Source organism: Molothrus aeneus, chromosome Z (assembly GCF_037042795.1).
Source record: "Molothrus aeneus isolate 106 chromosome Z, BPBGC_Maene_1.0, whole genome shotgun sequence".
Taxonomy (NCBI): domain Eukaryota; kingdom Metazoa; phylum Chordata; class Aves; order Passeriformes; family Icteridae; genus Molothrus; species Molothrus aeneus.
In genome coordinates, this window is record NC_089680.1 from 1133040 (window position 1) to 1154879 (window position 21840).

Sequence of the window (21840 nt, forward strand, 5' to 3'; positions counted from 1 at the left end):
AGAGCCAGTTTGGACAGGGCTTGGAGCAACCCGGGATAGTGCAAAGTCTCCCTGGCCCTGGCAGGGGGTTGGAACTGGATATTAAGGTCCCCTCAATGCAAACCATTTCAGGATTCTTATTTAAGAGGGGTGGAGAGACACATTCTGACACACATGAGGATCCCTTGGTGCAGCTGAGAATAGCCCTCGGCCTCCCAGGTCACCATCTGGCCCTCTAATCTTGTGGTCCCCATGACAGTTTCATGAAGGCCCACGTACAACTCCAGCTCTTTAATTTTAGCTAAGCCAGAATAGCATTGGTGCAGCTGTGGGAACAGATATCTTAGTCCTCAAACTATTCCTGTGGCAGGGAAGTTTCTTGCCAGTTGCGAGGAGAGGAAAAGGTTAATTGCATATTTTTTTTTCCTTTTTTCTTTCCTTTTTTTTTTTTTCCAAAGAGGAAATAAATGTACCTACCCCACCCTAAGGAGACAGCACAAATCTGTCAGCCCTTGTTGGGTGGGGGCAGTCAGCTGGGCTGTGTTAAGGAAGTCACCCTGGGGAGGGAAGGGGTTTGGGGCATGGGTGGGGGGCCTTGGCTGCCTGCCCCGAGCTGCAGGCAGAGAGGGGGCTGTGGTCCTGGGCTGCATTAGACAAGGCTCTAATGCTGTCTGCAGAGCCCTAGAATCACAGAATGGTTTGTGTTGAAGGGCCCTTAAAGCTCATCCAGTCCCACCCTCTCCATGGGCAGGGACACCTTCCACTGTCCCAGGCTGCTCCAAGCCCCATCCAGCCTGGCCTGGGACACTGCCAGGGATCCAGGGGCAGCCACAGCTGCTCTGGGCACCCTGGGCCGGGGCCTGCCCACCCTCCCAGCCAGCAATTCCTAATTGCCAAGAGCCCAAAATCTGTGCCTGCCCTCTGGCAGTGGGAGCCATTGCCTGGGTGCTGTCCCTGCAGGCCTTGTCCCCAGTCCCTGTGCAGCTCTGCTGGAGCCCCTGGAGGCCCTGGCAGGGGCTCTGAGGTGTCCCTGGAGCCATGGGACTTCTAACAAGTTAATCTCACCCAGGGTTGCAATAGAAAATCTGTAGAGAAGCCTGGTTTGGAGTTAGGAAATATGCTGAGGGGTGAACGAGATCTCAGACCTTGTCCTGTGTGACCCAGGTCCTTCAGTAACTCCTTCCTTCAGCTCCCTGCTAGCCAAGACCACCAGATTCCAGCAGCTTCACGGCTTTCCTGGAGGAGCACATGGGTTGGTGTTTGCTGCATCACCCCCATCCCAGCAGTCAAGGGAGGGTGGGAAGCTGAGCTGCTTTGGAAGCCTGGATCCTCCTCACTCCATCTGTGTTTCTGTGCACTCCAACTGGGTCGGGCTGATGCCATGGCAAGGCTTCCTCATGCAGACAGCAGTCTTGCAGGCTGTCATCCTGCAGCAGGGGCTTGATGGTGTGCAGATGGATTTGCTTTCCTGTTTCCCTTCCTGTTAGCCTCGTGCTGAGGCTGGCCAGCCCTGCTTCCCAGGCAGGAATATCTCAAGAGGCCAGCTCACCATCTCCATCATGACCCAGCCTCGTGTAGGTGTTCTGTTTCCACCTCTGAATCAATGCCCAAAGGAATATAAAAGGAACCAACATTTTTAGTTTCTCAGGGAGCTGATTGCAATTAAAAAAAAAAATACACAGCCCATCCAAATATTTCTTTTTGTGGTTTTATATCAGCAGGGCTGGTGTAAGCAACCTGTGCTCATCATCTTCTGAGTGTAATCAGAGGCAAATCAGCTCTGGGGGCTCAGGAGAGACTGTGCTCAGAGAAGGAGCAGGGGAAGGTGGAGTTGATGCTGGTCCTGGTGGTGCGTTTGAGGTGGATTTACATCCTTACACTTCTCCAGAGGGATGCTTTGCCCATGGTTCTCATTTCAGCTGAATGTTGTGGTAAGGACAGGAGGGAAGATGTTAGGAAGGGGAATGTTGGATTTTTAATTCCAAGCTGTCACTGTTTGGTCCAGGAGAGATCAGTGGAGCCTGGGTGCTGTTTCCCAGAGGAGGGGTGGATCTGCTGAGCCTGTGCCTCCCTATGGGGCTGGGGGACAGTGCTGTGCCCAAAGCTGAGCCACAGCCCTGGGGCAGAGGGGGCTCTCACTGCCCCCTCTGGCACAGCTCCAGGGCAAGGGGCTCATCTGGATTCTGCCAGATAGATTTCCTTGCCTCCTGTCTGGGATTCACCATGTGTCTGAGCTTTTAATATCACTTCACTCTGCCTCCCTACCTCCCATGCCCCCGTCCCAGATGTATTTGTTTAAGTGGCTTTAATTAACTTACATTTTCCTGTGCGTGACAGCTCCTTGAGGCTTTGGTAGCTGTTTTCTGTCCTTCCACAGTTGTCACTGACATGTAGCACTTTCCCTGCAAACCAGCTTTCAAGCCTACCGTGTTCTTCCCTTCCTCTGCAGAATTATTTTAACATACTGAAAGGAATTGTTTCCGTGTGAGCATAGTTGCACGCTCTCAATTGATTATTAGGTGTGATTTTCCTGATCCCTGCTGGTATCTACGAGGATTTTGAGCAAGGAAGCCAGAGTGGCGTGGGATGATGGCTCAGGTCAGATAGATTTATCTTCACCAGTGACAAGACTGATAACTCTGGAGTGGCATGGCTACAGGTGTTATCATTTGGGTGTCTCCTCAAGAATGAAGGTTAATGTCTTGCCACTACTGATCCATCACAGTGTTGTCTGCAGGATTTACAGGTCTTCTCAAGTCTTTCCAGCAGCAGCAGGTCCAGTTTCCTGGAGCTCTGAGCTGGCTACCTGCTCCGTGCTGGCAGCAGCCATAGGGATCACGTTGGCAAGCCCTTGCTCTCATGGATTTGTTTGGAATCAAAGCCAGAGGAAATTCCTGCTTGTCACTGCATAGTTTTGTGGATGGACTGGGGCAAGCCCAGGGGTTCAGTGCTCTGCCAAGGGAAGGCATCACAGGACGGGGTGGGTTGGAAGGGACCTCAGAGCTGATCTCTTCCACCCCCTGCCATGGGCAGAGACACCTTCCACCATCCCAGGTTGCTCCAAGGCATCAGGCAGGTGAGGCAAGACAAGCCTTGATCCTGCCTTCCTGAGGATCACCCAAGAAATCTGACCAGGAAGATGGAAAAGAGCAAGGAGGGACTCAGATCTGAAGTAAAATCTCCCAGGGAAAAGAAAAAAAAAAAGAAAAGAGCAATAAATCCAGCAAATTAAAATGAAAAGGCAGCTAACATGAGTGACAATTGTACAGCATCAGATAACGCTGCATCCTGAATTCCAGTGGGATAGGAAATATGAAGCAAAAATCACTCAGGTGCTTCTAGATAGCGATAAGGAAAGCAATTCCCATTTACTGGTAGAAATAAAATAAGAGGTCGTGATAAACCCTCCATGACTAGACTGGATTAGGGCTCTGGCTGTGAAAATTCATTACAGGCATGCAAAAGAATGCGTATTGTGCCAGCTAAACTGACTACAAACACCATTTATTTGGAGAAGAGACGATTCAGTCAGAATAAATAGATTTCTTTCAAAGGGAAGGGAGGGCGATCTGACACAAATCTATATTCCTGCCTTGTCATTTATTATGCAAATAAGTCTCACACCTCTCTAAGACATGAAGGATGAGTTTATGTTGGAGTTTTATGTTGGAAGAATAATCTTAAACTGCTCCAAGGATTCCAGGGCCAGGCTGAGGTTTCTTGCACACGGTGGCAGGAGATGCTGATTTCAGGAGGGGTTCTGGTGGCAATGAGGGTCATGCAGCTTGGTCAGATGTTTTTTCATATTTCCCATAAACAAACCCATCCCTTCACATTTCTTCTTACTGTTTGTGGTGTTTTGCTTAGGATTTTTTAATATTTTGCATTTTTTAATATTTTATTTTATTTTATTTTTAAAATTTTTAATATTTTATTTTATTATTTTATTATTTTATTTTTGCTTTGTTCTATTCTATACTAGAGACATAGAATCACAGAATGGTTTGGGATGGGAAAGACCTTAAAGATCTTCTACTTCCACCCCCCTGCCATGGGCAGGACACCTACTATCCCAGGTTGCTCCAAACCCCACCCAGCCTGGCCTTGGACATTTCCAGGGATGGGGCAGTCAAAGCTTATGTGGGAAATACCTTTTCTTGTATTTTCTAGTATTTAATTTTACTTTATTTGCTCATTCTCTGTAGCAATGACTATATATGGGGGTCATGTGCAGATGGGAGCCTGTGGTGTGTTATCTATCCTTGTCTTCAGTTCTCTTTTTTTTTGGCATCAGCACTCATTAAAGCTGCATCACTCTGCTGGGCTCAGTGGAGCAGGACACGTTTGAGGTTCAGACTCTGAGGTGGTTGTAGGTGGCAGCAGAAGCACTTAGCCTGATGTGCAGGGACCGAAAAGTGACCTAACACCTCCTGTTCTGGCAATTACATCTCTCAGGATGCTAATTTTAGAAAGAGAATTGAGCTGACAGGGGCCACAAACAGTGGATGAAATCCTGATATTCCGCTCGGCGGAGAGAAGGCTGAGCCAGTGTTAAAAGAACAAAAAACAACAACAAAAATGAAACAGAAAAGTATCTCTAGAAGGTTTTTTTTCCTGACAAGAACATTGTAATTTTTGTAGCTGTGTTTTGGAAAAACTCCTGATGAATTGTGTGGTCCTGAATTATATATGTGTGAACAAAGCTCCAGGGGGGGGAATCCTGACTCACAAATCCACCAAGCTCCCATCTCTGAGATGGACTCTGAGCGTGACTCGGGACGTGTGGGTCTTCTCTGTAATGGAGCATGGAAGCCAGGGGGATGCTTGGGGAGTAGAGGGATCCAGGTGAGACACTGTGCAGTTGTAGGACACCCAGACAACCTGGTTGTAGCAAACACACACTCGAGGGACTTCCCTAAATGCTTGATCCCAGATCCTTCTCCATCACGGCCAGTCAAGGTATTTGCATGGATTTCTGTTTCTGGTGAAATTAGGAGAAGATAGATGGGCAATAGATGGCTTGTGATGGGAGTGAAGGACAGGGGGACAGGTCTTGGATGAGCAGGAAGCACCCAGCTTCTGCTGCAGCCAAGGAGGAGGACAGTGCACCACACTGATGTCTTACTTCTCCAGGGGTATTTTACACTTGTGTTGGCCCTCAGCATTTCTCTGCTGCTGGGCTGGCCAGGCTCTTGCAGCGCTCTGGAGAGATTCTGCTAATGGGATCTGACCTGATGGCTTTGCATGTTTTAAGTAAATTAAACACAGCTGCTAGGAAAATCCAGTAACCTTAACAGCACCACGGCTCCGTTGTCTGCATTGTAATTACAGCGGCAACCGCTGGGAAGTTCTACTTTCTGGTTTATTTTAAAATAACTTCTGAGCCACCCTTTGATCAACTACTTCATCCCCAAGTCCTGCCTGTCCTCTCCCAAGGTTTAACCCTTGCTGTATCTTTAAGCATCTGTCTGATCACACTTTGTCAGTCAAAGGCAAGCAGCTGATTGCAAAAATTACTTTTCCCCCCAAATATATCCCGTAATTTTTGAGCTGAGGGAGAATTTTAAGCCAGAGCTTACAGGGTACATGCAGACTGCAGACACTGAGCAGGGTTTTATGGCTCCTGGGGAAGGGCAACTTGAAATATGCATCTTTTTCTTATGCTTCATCCAAAATCCTTTGTGCCCTGCAGAGAAATGGGTTTTCTGTCACAGTGACAACAGCAAAAGGACTTAGATTTATGTAGGAAGCAAAATTAGGAGCCTAATTAGTTTTTCCCTTGTCAACCCTTGAGTGCAACCCATGCTGCAGAAGCAAGTGGTCATCTCATGGCATGGCATAGCTGTGTGCTCCTTCCCTGCGTTAAAAACTCACACCAGCTTCTCTGTAGGAGCTGCATGAGCTTGAATTTCTGAAGGGCACCCAGGATTAGGGAAATGGCTCAGGGTATTCCGTCAGACCCTGCAAAAGGGCATGAAACAGCTATGTTTTGAGCATGTCCCAGTGTAAGAGGGTTGGCTCAGCATTGTGGGGTGATGGTAGCACCTCGACAGCAGCGGGTTCAGGGCGCCACAGCTGCTGCACCTGAGGACATGTTGTATTTGGTTATATAATCATAGTTTGGTTTGGGTTGGAAGGGACCTATGTGGTTCTATCCCTCTGCCATGGGCAGGGACATCTTCCACTGTCCCAGGCTGCTCCAAGCCCCATCCAGCCTGGCCTGGGACATTCCAGGGATCCAGGGGCAGCCACAGCTGCTCTGGGCACCCTGGGCCAGGGCCTCAGCACCTTCATCATAAATCGTGGTTATGGCTACCCTTCATCCTGCTGGATGTGGGATGAGCTGTCTCACAGAGATCTGAGGGTATGTTTTCCATCTTGTTTTCCAACCTGATTCCTTCTCTTTGTATCCAGGCTACTCAAGACAGGCAGATCCCAGCTGTGGTGCCCTGCTCTGCTCTCCCATCTGCTGTCAGCAGCACGTTGATGTGTGTCTGCCTTGGAGAGCAAGGCGGGGGCCTGTGCGTGTGATTTGGGTGAAAACACTGGCTGAGTGTGATTGAGGTTGTAAAGTTTATGAGATTCTGCATTTTATGGTAAATTTTAAATTGACACTGCAATCAGGAGCATTAGGGTCTGTAAAGGAAAGTCGGTGTGATGTGTTGCAGAGCACGAGGTGGTAATTTCCTCTCTTATATTGATCCTATCAACAGCAAAGAATGAAGCAGCTGCTTCTTGGAGGATTGGTTTTTTAATGTGTTAATTTTATGTAATTTGTAGAGTATTATTTATTACGTGGGGTTTTTCCCCCTCTGCTGCCTTTCCCTCTCCCCCCATTTCTAGAAGGGTGCAGCGCTGTCTTACCTACACTTCTCACCTGTGGATTTCAAAAGCCCTTTCCAGCCACAGCTGATGCTGCTGTTTCCATTTTCACAGAGGAAGGGGAAAACTGAGCATTGGAGATTGGAAAGGATGTCAGCCCAAAGATGCAGCCAGGTCACTCCTTCTGAGCACAATCCACACACTCAGTTCTTTCCGAGCTGGGAGCGATGATCTGTTTCAGGGCAGGTTTTTTTTTTTTTTTTGCTGGAAGAAACAGTCCTTGGCAATAAAAAAAACCCAGCAGTAATCATCTCAAACACTCTCCTAGGCAATGAAATGTCCATGTGTGCCAGGGCATGGTAGAAATGCCTTTTCAGAGTATGTTTTCCATGTGGGATTTTCTGCAGGGGTGTGGGTGACTTGGCTCCTGTGATTCTAGAGGGCATCTCCAGGGCACTGCCCTGTTTGAGGCAACAAAGGCTTTCAGTGAAGCTCAGGAAGAGTTTGAGGAAGTCAAAAACTCTTTAGAGCATATGAAGGGAATGACATCTTTGGGAGGAATTAGGGATCACCTGGGTATGAAAGATGTGAGATGAGCTCTTCCCCAGGCTTAGACCCATTGCAGATGAATCATAGCAAAGGGGTTTTTTTTATGATGTTTGGTTTTCAGATATGCCAAGAAGATTTAAAAAGAACTGATTGCAAAAGTCATGGGCATTTTAAAGTAACATTTGATGGGGATTTCTTGAAGATGCTGTAATACAGCCTACTGTAGAAGCAACTGCTTCCCAAATTAACAGAGGGTTTGCAAACAGCACTTGGGAAGCACCCTCTAAGACTATTTCAAAAGTGCAGAACAGATTTGGTGAATGATTTATGACATGGATTTGCATATCAGCTGCTCTTTCTCCTTTCTTTGTCAAATTTACTTGTTTCAGACCTATTATGCACAAGCACTGGAACCATCCTGGAAGTGTGGATGTGCCAGGATTGGTGCTGCTCATCACAGCAGGGACCTGAGGGTGCAGAGCATCCACATCACATGCAGATGGGTTTTATTTAGGAGCTGTTGAAACTTAGACCAGGAGCTGGAGGTAGGCTGCAGTGGCAGATAAAAATACTAACTTGGTGCTCAATCTGGAGTCTGGAGGGTGTTTCACACCCCAAGAGAGATACTGAAGTTTGGGCAACCAAATGGCTCCCCAAACACCCAAAATGGTGCCAACTGCATCCCCATGGGCTGCAGTAAGAGCTGGGGCAGCCACCACATGTGTAGCCACAATCTGCTGGCAGTAGTGTCCATTTTTACCCTAGGACACATTGCTTAGTCTCCATCTGTCAGTCAGGAGGGATGCAGGCCCAGGGTTTTGCCCAACAAAGCCAGGCATGGGGTCTGGGTTAGCTCAGGGAGTCCAGTGTAGCAATGAGAACCTGCATTAAGGCAACTAAAGCCAGGATCTGTGTGGGCACCCCCTGAGATGCCTTAGTTGGAGCTGAGCCCTACCTGGTGTGCCAGGGACTGGTGTGGGTTTATCAGGCTGTCCCTGGGAGTCACCTCCTGGCCTGGACACTGGGGAGGGCATGCCCATGGTCTGTGCTGGCTGTCAGTCCAGGGCAGTCCTGTGCTCCAGGTGACCTAAATTCCAGCTGCTGGCTGCTCAGGGCTAGAGCATGGATGGCAGCCTTGGAAGGCCACTGGAAATATGTGAGTGCTTGTTCTGTTGAGGACAGGGCTGTTCCCTGGAGAAACCTCTGGTGTCCTCAGCATGGACATGGACCTCTTGGAATGTCCAGAGGTGCTCCAGGGGCCAGAGCCCCTCTGCTCTGGAGCCAGCCTGGCACAGCTGGGGCTGTTGAGCTGCACAAGAGAAGGCTCCAGGGACACCTCAGAGCCCCTGCCAGGGCCTAAAGAAGACTCAGAACAAAGATGGAGACAAACTTAACAGGGTGTGTTACAATAGGACAAGGGGTGATGGTTTTAAACTGAAGGGGAATCAATTTAGATCAGCTGTCAGGAAGAAGTTTTTTACAGTGAGTGTGGTAAAACTGGCACAGGCTGCCCAGATGCCCCAGTCCTGGAAACATTCAAGGTCAGGCTGGACAGGGTTCTGAGTCACCTGGTCTAGCTGAAGATGTCCTTGTTCATGGTAAGAGGCTTGAACCAGATGGCTGTGAAGGTCCCTTCCAACCCAAACTGCCCTGTGATTCTGTGATAGAGGCTGTTTCTTCACGTTTCTTCCTGGCTTTTTCTGTTTCTTCCTGGCTGGAGGCCAGGACAAGCATTCCACATCACTACTTTATTTGGGAATGATCTCTCCCAGCCCAGCAGCTCAGCCCAGCCAGGTGATGGGGAGGGAGGTCAGTGTGCTGAAGGGGGGCAGAAGCTCCACTGCTGGGGACACGTGGTGAGAGGAGCAGCCCCGCGAGTGAGCTGATGTGGCACGTCAGTGATGTACCCAGGGAGGGTAATTAGAAATCTGAATGTCATCTGCAGGAGGGCGTGTTCAAGTCTTTCTGCAAACCACTCCAAGAAGCTAAAAGGGGCCTTGTGGCTGAGGGGGAAGCCACAGGCAAGCCTGGCTGATTTGTAGCCTCTCATTGCACGTGTGTTTTGGGAACGGGAGAATGAAGCCTGGGCTGCCCTCAGCAATGCCCGTCCTATTTTGGAAACTGCTACAAGAGCATCAGGGCATCTTCTGGTGCGGAGGGTGGATCATGGGTGTGTTTATTCTCAGCCACTCTTCTTGGGTTGATGAAACTGAAACCCTCTTGGAGGATTGATGAAAATGTGATTCAGGTGCAGCCTTTTCTTAGCCCAGGAACTCACATTTATTGTCCCATGAGAATTCTTCTGTGCCTCAAACAGGGCTTTGAACTGTTTTAGGTGGAAACATAGAGTCCCAGAATCATTTAGGTTGGAAAAGTCCTCCAAGACCATCGAGTCCAGCCACATCCCCAGCTCTGCCAAGGCCACCACTAACCCCTGTCCCCAGGTGTCACGTGCACGTGGGTTTTAAATCCCTCTAGGGATGAGGACTCCACTGCTGTCCTGGGCAGCCTGTGCTATGGCTGGACAGCCCGTTCTTTGAAGGAATCTCTCCTCATATCCAGTCTCAACCTGCCCTGGCTCACCTTGAGGCTGTTCCTTCTTGTCCTGTTGCTTGTGAGAAGGCACCTACCCCACCTGCCCACAACAGGGTGTTGAATTGGAAGCTGAGCTCCTCTTGCTCTGGGGAGTGAGGCAGTGAAGGACCTGTGGGGAGAAGGAGGCTTTGGGCAGAAGTTAGAGCTGAAGCCCAACACTTCTCAAGGGAAACGTGGTGCCAGCCTCTGCCCTGGTGCCAGGGGGAGGTTTTGTGCTGACCCAAGCAGAGCTCATGAGCTCTGCCATGAAGCCAGGGTCCACTGCAGGGTTTTTGCAGCCTCCCCTGTGGTTTTTGCCCCAAACAAAGATAATGGTGCTGGCCCAATGTGGGTGTGTTGACAGTGGCCTGCATTAAGCTCTTTGCCTGTTGTTGATCACTTTTGGCTGTTGAGTGGCAAACAAGCCATTAGTCCAGGACAGTGGTGGCTCCTTGTGAGTTAATGAACTGAAGTAAGGAAGGAGGCTAATGAACTGGCTTAGGAAGGAGGTCCTGCTGGAGGGTCACAGCAGCTGGATGCTCTTGAGAGCATGTGGACTCACTGGCTGCAGGGAAGTCCCATTCTTGAGGCTGATCGTGGCCCTGGGGCTGGTCTGCAGCCACTCCATGCTGTACCACTCACATGTGCTCCATGAATATCCTCAGACTGCCTAAATGTCCTCAGGCCAGTGCGAAGGAGAATTAGGGGCCATCACAAGGGTTATCCTTCATGGTTTTGCTCTGTTCCTTGAGTGTATGTGCAGAGCAGTAATTTAACACTGTCATAGATTGGGTAGGGTGATCAGAGCCTGTTGGTTTCTCCATCTTGGCATCCAGGTGTCAGCCTGGCTTGGAAAATGTTGTTGACACTTCCCCATGAAAATAATGAGAATCTCATAAAGGCTAAACCAAGATCGTTGGCTCATTCTAAAAGCTGGGAGAGGAATCCCATTTGCTTCCTTCTGTCATGAGTAATGGGAAATAGTGCTGGTGGATCCTGCACTAGTAAACCCATCAGGGGCTGCCTGGAGAAGAAAAAGAGATGCTTGGGTGATTGATTCAGTCAGGAACCTCTTGGGGAACTGGGGAAGAGAAGGCAGTGTCTCCACCTCCAGCTGCCCCATGATAACAAATGTCTCCTTGTCCATGGATGTGGCACTCGGTGCCATGGTTTAGTTGAGCTGTCAGGGAACGGGCTGGACTTGATGATCTTGAAGGTCTCTTCCAACTTTGTGTGATTCTGTGATTCTGTAATAGAGAGACTGCACACAATGAGTGGCTCTTCCTTGCTTTGCACACCACTAAGCCTTGGCAGAGAGATTCTGTTTCATTTGCAGCTTCCTTGAGTAGGAGGGAGCCTCTTCACCCTGTCCAGGACTCAGGTACAAACCCAGGTCCAAGGACAGATGTGAGCTGGTGGTGCCATTTTAGGGAAAATAGCCCAGATTATGGCTTCTTTGGCATGCAGACAGTGCTTTTCTATCTGACTGCTGAGCCACAGGAGCATTTTCCAGCTGAGCACTACTGCATCATATGTTCCCAGTGTTGTGATAGCCACAATGGTCTTCCTCCCTGTCCTCACCCAGGAGAAGGCCTGGGCCAGCCCCCCAAATTGTCCTAGGGGATCCTGTTGATATGTTGGCTACCTGCTGGTGGAGTTCTCACACCTTGAGGCTGTTCTGAAGTGGAGTAAAGCACCCCAAAACATCCTTCTGCCAATCTCCTTCATCAGCCCTGAGTCCAGCCAAGCTGCTGGGCCTCCCACATGGAGCTGTCAGCTTCTGGAAATGCAAGCCCCCATCTCCATCATTTGAAGTGCCAGTGGTGGCCAGGAGCTTCTGTAGAGGTCCATTTCTCCGAAAGGTTTTCCCAAGCTAAGAGGGGCAGGGAACTTATATGGGCAGAGCTGGGAGGATGCTGGTCATACACGTGTTGGTCATACATCTCTGCACCCCTGCAGTGCAGAATGTGGATTTGTTGTGGATTTGCACTGCAGGTACACCTGAGCTGCCACTGGTGACTGAACTGTGGATGTGGGAATAAGCTGACAATCCTGAGGGGCCAAAGTGTAATGTTGATCTGGGGGAGGGATGGGTGAAGCAGCCCAGAGCTTCCCTGGTGTGATCCGTTCCTGGGGCCTTCATCTCCCAGCTGTCACTGGAGATGTGATACAGGGGGAGGATGGGTGGGCTTGCCCTCCATGGCACAGTGTTGCTAGGTGATTTTGAGGTACAGGGAAGGAGGGAAGGGTGATGAGCAGAGGAACTGACCCTGGGAACACGTGTGGTGGGAGAGCAGGAACGGGCCTGGCTCTGTTTTCTCATCATCCCAGCAGAGGCTTCTCCAGAGCTGGCCCTTCTTAACACATAATCAGTCCTGGATCTGATGAGGGGTTTTGTTTTGGTTTTTTTTCCTCTCTGTTTTTCCCTAGGAAATGGTCAGAGGAGCGAAAGGAGCATTACCATTTTGAAACAAAACCAAGGGTACTGGTGAGTACACACTGGGGTGAGCCTTGTGGGGAGAGCTGGCAAGCAGGATGCAGACTGGGGAGAGCTGTGTGGTTGTCCTGATACCTTTCTGGGGTCTTGGGGTTCTGATCTCCCCTTCAGTTATTGAGATTTCCTGTGGGAGAGGAGGTAGTTTGCTGTGTTAATGGATCAGCACAAATCATCTTTACCACCACCACCACGATTCTCTGCTGTCGTCAACGACCAAACCTCTAATTGCTCTTCCTGTAAATCCGTGGAAGATGCTCTCATCAATATCTGTGTTCTGAGTGCTGAGTGCTGGAAGGAGCAGGCAGCAGATATGCTGGCAGCTGCACAGGAGTGCACCAAGCAACAATATTTGTTAATGCTTGGAGTGCTTTTGGCTGTTGTTGTGCTTGGCCCCGTCCAGACCCAGTCACGGGGCTGCGATCTGGGTGGCATTTCAAGGTTCTCTCCAGACCTGTTTTCTGCAGCTGTCACACAGGAGGCTGGGACTTGGATGTTTGCCTAGAGGTCTTGAACAGGAAGAAAGGAGAATCCTTTTTTTATCATCTGAGCTAGCTCAGATATGCCAGAGCCAGACCCTGAGCTGATGTTTTTGAACTGAGATATTTTGCATTGTGTCAGGTGGGAGGCTGGGGTTTTTTTCACCATCTTCTCCTGAGAACTTCCTGGTTTACACTGGCCAAACCCTCAGCAGAGCCATGCTGTGAGCCCCCGCAGGTTCCCATCCCTCAGGGACCAAATTCCCACGTCTTTCCTCTGTGCATGTGTGATGTATGCTGAGGAGCATCTTGGTGCTGGGCTATCACAGAATTGTAGGACCGTGGTTTGGGTCGGAAGGGGTTTTAAAGCTCATTTCATTCCAACTTCTGCCATGGGCAGGGACACCTTCCACTGTCCCAGGTTGCTCCAAGCCCTGTTCAGCCTAGCTTTGGGCACTTCCACAGATGCAAGGGCAGCCACAGCTGCTCTGGGCAACCTGTGCCAGGACCTCACCATCCTCATCATAAAAAATTTGTTTCTTACACCTACTCTTGTATCTCTGCTGTCCCCTGGACTACTGGAGTGATGCCAGTGGAGGTTGGATCATGGAGAAATGCAGATTTTTAAGACACCCCTCAGCTGCTGTAGTACAGTTTGAGTGCAGATGAAAGGAGAAACTTACACAATGTGTTTTCAGGAAGCAATCTTCAGACATTTAAAAATGTAGGGCCCCTTTATAGTTAGTGGAGGTGTTTTTATCCCATGTTCCATCTGATCTAGTTTGGGCAGCATGCGAGGATGAGCAGAAGTCTGTCCCTCTTCTCTGGCTGCAACAGCAGCCCAGGTGAGGGGATGGTGTGTCTGCAGGGTCACCTCCTGGCAAGGCAGAGAGGATGCTGAGACCCCATTTTCCCCCAACATTTCTTCCAGCAGAAGAGCTTGAGAAGGGATGCTTTGTTCACATCCCTGACTCCAAAACAAGTTCTAATCAGTGCCTGGAGCACAGACTAAACTCCTTTCTGTCTCCCACACCTCCTACAGCTTCCCTGCTGCCTCTCTGGAATCAACTAGAAGAAAAACCCAGACTGTTCCTGAGAACAGCAAGCCCTTCTGTAAACAGGGCAGCCAGCAAGGCTGCTGCAGAGCTGAGTGCTGTCAGCCTGGGGTGGTGAATGTGCACCCATCTGCTCCCAAATTCCAGCTGTTTCCCCTCCATGCCCCCCAGTCTCCTGGCAGAGGTGGTGATGACTGGCAGGGCCAGTGTGTATCTGAAGCATTGGGTATTTCATTGTGCTGGCTTTCCAGAATTACACCAGTGGGGATTTGGCCCCTTGAGCTCCAGCAATCCTGAAGTGATGCAGCTTATTAAGCATCCATTTGCGCTGTCTTTAGCATTAAATAATTGGTTCCTCAGCATATTTGAGTTGGAGGGTATCTGATAATCCTCTGAACTATCCATCAGGCTCCATTATCATCTCTGCACTCCCGTGCCAGCTGCCTTGTGTCAACTCTGCCTGGGGTTTACAAATAGATTTTGTTTCTCCTGCAGTTTTGCCTCTTTTCTTCAGTCTCCCTCTCTCAAAGGAGCTGTTTCAGGCTCCTTAAAAATTTGTGCAGACACCCTTGTCAGCATCTTTCTGCTGCTGGTGAGTGATGGGTCCCATCCTTGTGCTGCCTTCTGCTCCTGACGGGGTCCCCAAGCAAAAACTCTTCGTTTACCTCAAAAGGAATAGAATTGTTGTCTCGACTGAAAGGATTGATAAATCTTCACATTGTTTGAGTTTTCTTACTGGCTCAGAGGATTTGTAGCATGCACAGTGATGACTTGTCAGCTGTCCTCTGGCAGACCAGCACTGTACATGCATGTGGGGCACAAACCATGTATGTCCTCATGGTATTTTAGTAAGGATGCTTCAGAGGGCTCCTAAAAAGCCCCTAGCCAGGTGGGTAATGTGAGAGTAGAATAATTAGGATAGAAAGAATAGAATAGAATAGAATAGAATAGAATAGAATAGAATAGAATAGAATAGAATAGTTGGGGTCAGAGGAGACCTTTAAAAGACATCTTGTCCAACTCCCCTGCAATAAGCAACATATACCATATTTAACTATACGAGGTAGCTCAAAGCTCTGTCCAGTCTTTATCATATTATTTTTGTTACCTGTTGCTGCTACTGCCATGCCAGCTGTGAGAGGGATGCTCAGCATCCTTCAAAAATCAGGCTTGTGCTCTCCAGTTCTGCAGCATCCTGGAGGAGGTGGATGGGTTGGGAGATTATATCCTTGTGGATCTGATTTGCTTTTAGAGCTAATCCTAAAATCACACACACCAGGGCCAGGGCCTGCAGATGCATATATTCCCATTTTACAGGAGGTGCTGCTGGATGTTTTGCCAGTATCAGGAAAGACATAGCTGGGTTTTACTCATGCAAGATGAACTTCTTCCTTTTTATATGGTTTAAGAAATGTTTTTCCCAGTGAAATGTTTGGGGTTATCAAGGCTGGTCTCAGGCTGACAGGGTGGGATTGCAGATCATACCAGGGTGTAGCACTGGGGCAGGCAAGAGGAGTCAGAAAAACAGGGCCTGTCTCTTTTACAGACATCTTCCCATGTAGTCTGAACCCTTGATTTCTGACTTGTTCTAGAGGCATCTTTTGCTCCTAGGGTATAAAACATGCAAGGCAAATTTCAGCATCTTCCGCCCATTTAGGAACTCTCCAGCTTGTACATTGAATTTTACCCCTGCATTTCCATATTGCCTTTAAAAATTTTTTCTTAGTTCTAACCTGTCAAGAGGAGATTGATAAGAGGAGATTAATATCCTAAAATAGCCACCTGGTACTTCTGTAAAAACACATTGGTGCGACTGTCTAAAGGACAAAACCATGGCATTTTGTACCAAAATGTATTTGCTTTTGCAATAGTAAGTTTAACTTTGCATCCCCGCCCTGGGTGCAGTGTATTGTTGGACAGGAGCCATCTCTTAAGTGAGCTTGCAGTATGAAGAAGGAAAAACAGGGTGAACAAAACCTATAAGCAGGGTAAATTATTGTGGAACAAGAGGTATTAATTCTGCTTAACACATGGAGCAGAATGATGCTGGATGGATGTAAAGTGACCCAGCAGAGTCCACATGCCTTCAGCAGAGGCAGAGACCTGCTTTTCTAAGGCATTTGCAGCGTTTCAAAGCCTGCAAATTCTGCTTGTCCTGAAGACATGACAGCGCCCCGGTGTCACTGTGAGACAAAAACCTCCCCGATTCCTGCGCCTGTGCCCTAATGCCATTACTCCCCTTCTCTTGCAGATCCGCATAATGACATTCATGGTCACACATGCACACAAAAATACTTTATATAAAGAAAATGAATCTGGCTTCAGCCGGCTCTCGCCTTCTGCCGCGCTTACCTCCAGACCCCGGCTCGCCCAGGGTGAAATGAGAAGGGGAGTTAATGTGGCGGGGTCATTTCTCACTGCTGAATTGGTCAGCCGTCTACCGAGCCAATTTCTGCAGCTTTTCAGTGGCGTGGCAGACCCCTGGGTAATATTTGCCTGAATAGAGCCCTAAGTGTTTAAGCTGTATTGCTAGGAATGGCTGTTTTATCCTATGCATCTGAGATTTCAACTCATCAGACATGAAGCAGGTCAAGACTCTCATGCCATTGTGTGCATTATAGCGAACAGAACAGAATATGCTTGATAAAAGGGAGGACTTAAAAGAAATGCTTCTTTAGACCTGAAACTTTCAAGTCCCACAATGCATCAAAGACCCCTCGTATAGACTTTGAAAGGGGTGAAAGGCATTACCTAATATTTGGAGGAAATGAATAATAAAGCATCCCAAGTGCCTGGAAACTAATTTAGGAGTGCACGCTGCACTGTATTGCCTCTGCTGGATTTGCTCCCCAGAAGAGTTGCTAACAAAGGGTTTAAAAAATAAAATAAAATGACGTTTGGCGACCAACTTTTCTGCCTTGAAATGCCCCCTTTTTTGTAATGTTTCCTGGTAAGACTTACTTATGAAAAGATGAAATACAGCCTGTGCTGCAAACACCAGGTCTCAAATGAATCTCGGGAGCCTGCAAGGTTTCTCACCATTCTCCTCCCCACCACAGCCTTTTGTTCCTTCATGTTGAAAGCACTGCTTGCAGGATGCTTGCAGGATGCCCAGGCACTACCTGCTCCTGGAGTTTAGTCATATCTCAGGAAAAAGAGGAAAAAAAAAATCAACCTATTTCTGTGGCCTCTGCTTTTGTTCCAGCACAACCACCTTTGTGTAAAGCCGGGGCTGCTCTGTTGGTGACCTGTGGCTCCTTGCAGCTGGAACTGGGAGCTGGGTACCCTGCTGAAGGCACCAGTTGTGTTTCTGGCATCCCCACGGATGCTGGAGGTGCTGTTTGGAGCCTGAGATATTTATTGTAGAGTCACAAAATGGTTTAGGTTGGAAAGGACCTTAAAGCTTGTCTAGTTCCAAACCCTCTGCCATGGGCAGAGACGGCTTCCACCAGAGCAGATTGCTCCAAGTCTCCATCCAGCCTGGCCCTTCCAGAGGTTTCTTTCCATTGCTGGTTCTGAGATGCACTGACTCCTAACACAGTGTTCTCCAAGGCTCCCATGGGATTTGGGAGCTGCAGATCTTGTGTGGGCTCCAACCTCTGCCTTGTGTCATGAGATGGGAGTGTCTGGTGGGACATCCACCCCCTTGGGATTGGTGGGAGAGGCCTGATGGCTCTGGGATTCAGCAGAGGGGAGGTGGTGCTGGCAAAGATAACCTCCTTCAGTGCAGAGAACCAAACCTTGTGCCATACAAACTTTCCTCAAATCTCATGAGGTGTTGGGAGATGAGGACAGCTGGGCAAGGATGTTTGGGCCTGAGGGGCTCTGCTGTCCTGCTTGCCCTGCCCTTGCCCAGCCCCTCTGCCCGTGCTTGTCTCACTGAGCTCTGCTTTCACCATCTGTGGAGATCAGTTAAATCTGAGTGCTTTCTTACCTTCTTCTCCCCCAGGCCATGGTTAATTGAGGGCAGGAGGGCAGGCAGGAGTGCTCAGGCAATATTTACAAGAAGAAGGGGATGTTAATGGGCCAGCAGGGCTGGAGCAGTGGGGTATGGAGATGATGGGCAGTGGTTGTGGGGCAGTGAGTTTCCCACTTTTTTTTTTCCCAGTTAGAAGAGGTGATTAAAACCTCAGCTTTCTGTCCAAAGGAGTTAAATCTGGACTTCTATCCCCATAAAATTTCCAGTGCTGGGGCTGCTGTTTCAGTGGGACCTTCTGTAGTGGGAAAACAATGGGATATTGGGATGGGGGAGGATGCCTGTGAGTTACCAGTCATTGCAAGATTGGGGGAAGGAGAACTTTTAGCAAAATAGTGGGTTTTTCTAATCAGAGTTCAACCCAGCAGCCTTGTTAGGCTGGGGCCAGTTATTCTAGTTACCAGTTATCAGAGGGGCACAGGATGCCCCATCTGTGGCCATGTTGGACAGGACCTGGAGCACTCTGTTCTAGTGGAAGGTGACCCTGCCCGTGGGCAGGGGGCTGGACTAGATGGCCTTTAAAAGTTTCTTTTCAGCCCAAAGCATTCCATGGTTCTGTGGATCTGTTTAGTGTATCTCCATGGCATCCTTCCTGACCAGGGTGTGTGCAGCTGCTGGTTCAAGGCACTGATGGTCTCAGCCACAAATCCCAGTGGGGTGGGTGAGGCACAAGAAGTGGTGTACAGGGTGACAAACAAGTCCCAAGCTTTTCCACCACCTTTTTTCCTTAACACTGGAGAGCCAGCTGACAAAGCCTGACCCATCTTTGACAAAACAATAATCAGAAACCAGGATAATTTCTCACAGAAAGGAAACCTCACAGTGCTGCGAGGGGAGTTTCATGCCCTGTCTTAATAATACATCAGTGTCTGGGGACTTTTTAGTCTTGTGCTTGCGTTTTATGATCCATATTACGTCTCCTTTAATTTTTATTGCTTGGCTTTAGTTTCTGATACAGTGCTGGAAGCACCTTGGTGGGCAGGGATGGCTCCCTAAGCACTGGCTGTCACCTTGTGGCTTGACCCACATTTCAGGGAGGAGCAGAAGGCCCGGATGTGGGCTCGACAGCCCTTTATGTGGTGACACCCCTGCCTGTGTCAGCCCCTGCCTGCCAGCACTGTGAGCTGAGAGGGTGGCCTTGCTGATCACCCCCCCAGGCTCTGCTGCTTTCTCCTGGGCTTCAAGCAGAGCGTGGCAGGAGACAATCTTCTCCCCTGCACAGCATCTCCTTCGGGGGGTCTGTGACCCATGATCATTTTCCTAGGACGTGTCTGAGCCAGGAAAACCAGGTAAGGAATTGGTGCTGGCTGGTCCTGGTTTCTTCCTCCAAGCAGATCAGGTGAGGTTTGCCTCTCTTTTGTGTGGGCCATCCTTGCTGTAGTTTTGCTTCTGGTTTGCTACCCACTGCAAAGAGAAATAAAATCTTCTCTAAGATCATTCTGATAGGTAAAGGTAGTGAAATGTGGAAAACTCTGAGGTTCATCTGGGAAACTTTAACACTTCAGGAGCACAGGGGATCAGCTGTGCTCTCCTGAGCTGGACCCTCAAACACAATTCTGCCAGGTCTGCTGGTGTCTCAGAATAGCTCTGGATAAGATGTGCTGTCAGAGGAAGCAAAAAGGGATTTATTTAGCCTGACTGGGAAGCTGGCATTGCCCAAGCTTTGTGGTGATGGGGTGACTTGTGTAAAGGAGATATTTGGGCTGCACTCAGGTGGGCACCTGAGTGTGAAGGAACACCTGCCCTGGCTGGGGCTTCCTCTGTGCCAGCTGATAACCCATGCTATTTAGGAGAGCTTTCACTCCTTGCTGCTTGGCATTTCTCCTCGCTGCTCCAGGACAGATCCAAACCCCACTGGCACCAGGGAAGATTTCCTCTGACTTCAGCTGGCTCCGTCCTCCCGGAGAGAAGACGTGACACAACTTGTGCATTGCGGTTTATTCCTGGTGACAAGTGCACCTTCCCCAGTGCCCTTTCACACCCCTGAATGCAGGGGCTGGGATGCTGGTCCCCTCCCAGGCAGCCCAAGAGCAGGGCTGTCAGAGCCAGGGAGCTTGCATGCTGTTGAGAGAAACCCTCCCCTCAGTACCCAAGGGACCTGAGTGCTGGTTCAAAAGGTTGCCAAGCACTGTCAGCTCCTGTTTGGGACTGCTGTGCTGAAGGGAGATCCTGCCAAGGAGGTCACAGGCTGAATTTGAAGTGATTGTGGTTTGAAATTATCTTCCAGGTTTGTCAGCCCCATCAGAATTCAGCTCATGTAAGAGTGGCCAGAGGTTTGGGGTGCATGGGGCTGGGAACCACCCCAAGGAGGGGTGTCCTTGCAGGTGGCACAGCTGGGCCCTGGGCCTTCCCCAGCAAGGCAGTGCCCCAGTTCACCTGCAGCAGGTGATAAAATGCAGGTGGCCACAGGAAAGGAAGGAGCAATGATATCAACCTCAGCATCAAGTCTGCCATGGTGCTGAAGTCCTTCTGATGGCAGCAGTATGGTCAGGATCCATCCCTCCATCCATCCATCCATCCATCCATCCATCCATCCATCCATCCATCCATCATCCATCCCTCCATCCATCCATCCATCATCCATCCATCCATCCATCCATCCATCCATCCATCCATCCATCATCCATCCCTCCATCCATCCATCCCTCCATCCATCCATCATCCATCCATCCATCCATCCATCCATCCATCCATCCATCCATCCCTCCATCCATCCATCCATCCATCCATCCCTCCATCCATCCATCCATCCATCCATCCATCCATCCATCCATCCATCATCCATCCATCATCCATCCATCCATCCATCCATCCATCCATCCATCCATCCATCATCCATCCATCATCCATCCATCCATCCATCCATCCATCCATCCATCCATCCATCCATCATCCATCCATCCATCCATCCATCATCCATCCCTCCATCCATCCATCCATCCATCCATCCATCCATCCATCCATCCATCATCCATTCATCCATCCATCCATCATCCATCCATCCATCCATCCATCCATCCATCCATCCATCCATCCATCCATCCCTCCATCATCCAGCCACATAGTTCCCAGACTATGGGTATCCTTCCCCATGCATGTGGCTACATCTCTTTCCCTCTTCCCCCAATCAGATGTGACATTTGCTCATGCCCACAGTGGAAACTCCACTGATTTATGCAGCTCAGGGTGAAGCTTTCTGTGCTTGTCTTCCACCAGCATTTCATTTGAAATCCAGCCTGCTCATGAATCCTCTTGCTCCACGTTTCTTTATTGAAACACTTTGTAAATAAAATTAGAATACCAAAGCAGTAGAGCCTGGCAAAATGTAAGGAGGAATGTTTCTTGGCATGGAAAAATATCCTCAACCAAGAAAAAGCCTAATTTATTCTGGTGAAGCAGAGAGAATCCAGCAACCTCCCTTTTATTGTGCAGTTCACATGTATTGCTGTGCTCACACCTGAAATCTTCTGCTGAAAGTTTGGCATCATTTCTTCCCCTTTTGCTCAGAGAACTGCTAGATTCGAAGTGGCTTCATCCTTTCTGGCTCTGTAAGAGCTGATTCCCACCGAACCCACAGCTACCACAGAGGAAAGGACTCGTTGGGCTGGGAGCTGCAGCCTGCATTTCATCACCTACCAGGAGTCCCATCTGTCAGTGGGAGCTGCACAGTTCTCCCCTGCTAACAAAATTATTTATTTTTGTCCCATCATTAAGGATATTCATGCAGCAGAAATGGGAATGATCTCTGCTTTGTGAGTTTTAGAAGCCCATTTTGTATTTGTCTTGGTGGTAGAGGAGCAGTAAAGAGGTCTGTGATCTCGCCTGTTAGGATAAGTGAGTTTTGGAAGAGGTTTTCTGTCTGATACTCTGTCTAAAAGCGTGGGGAAATGCCATTCTAAAGGCTGTTAAAAC

General features: G+C 49.1%; 1 protein-coding gene across 1 annotated transcript in view; it reads left to right on the forward strand.

Moving 5' to 3' along the window:
* ZBTB7C (zinc finger and BTB domain containing 7C) overlaps positions 1 to 21840 on the forward strand; it is a 95607-nt gene that overhangs the window by 4632 nt on the left and 69135 nt on the right. Inside the window, exon 2 of the mRNA XM_066569675.1 lies at positions 12355 to 12412. Coding sequence (XP_066425772.1) covers positions 12355 to 12412 — 58 coding nt within the window. The remainder of the gene's footprint in view (positions 1 to 12354; positions 12413 to 21840) is intronic.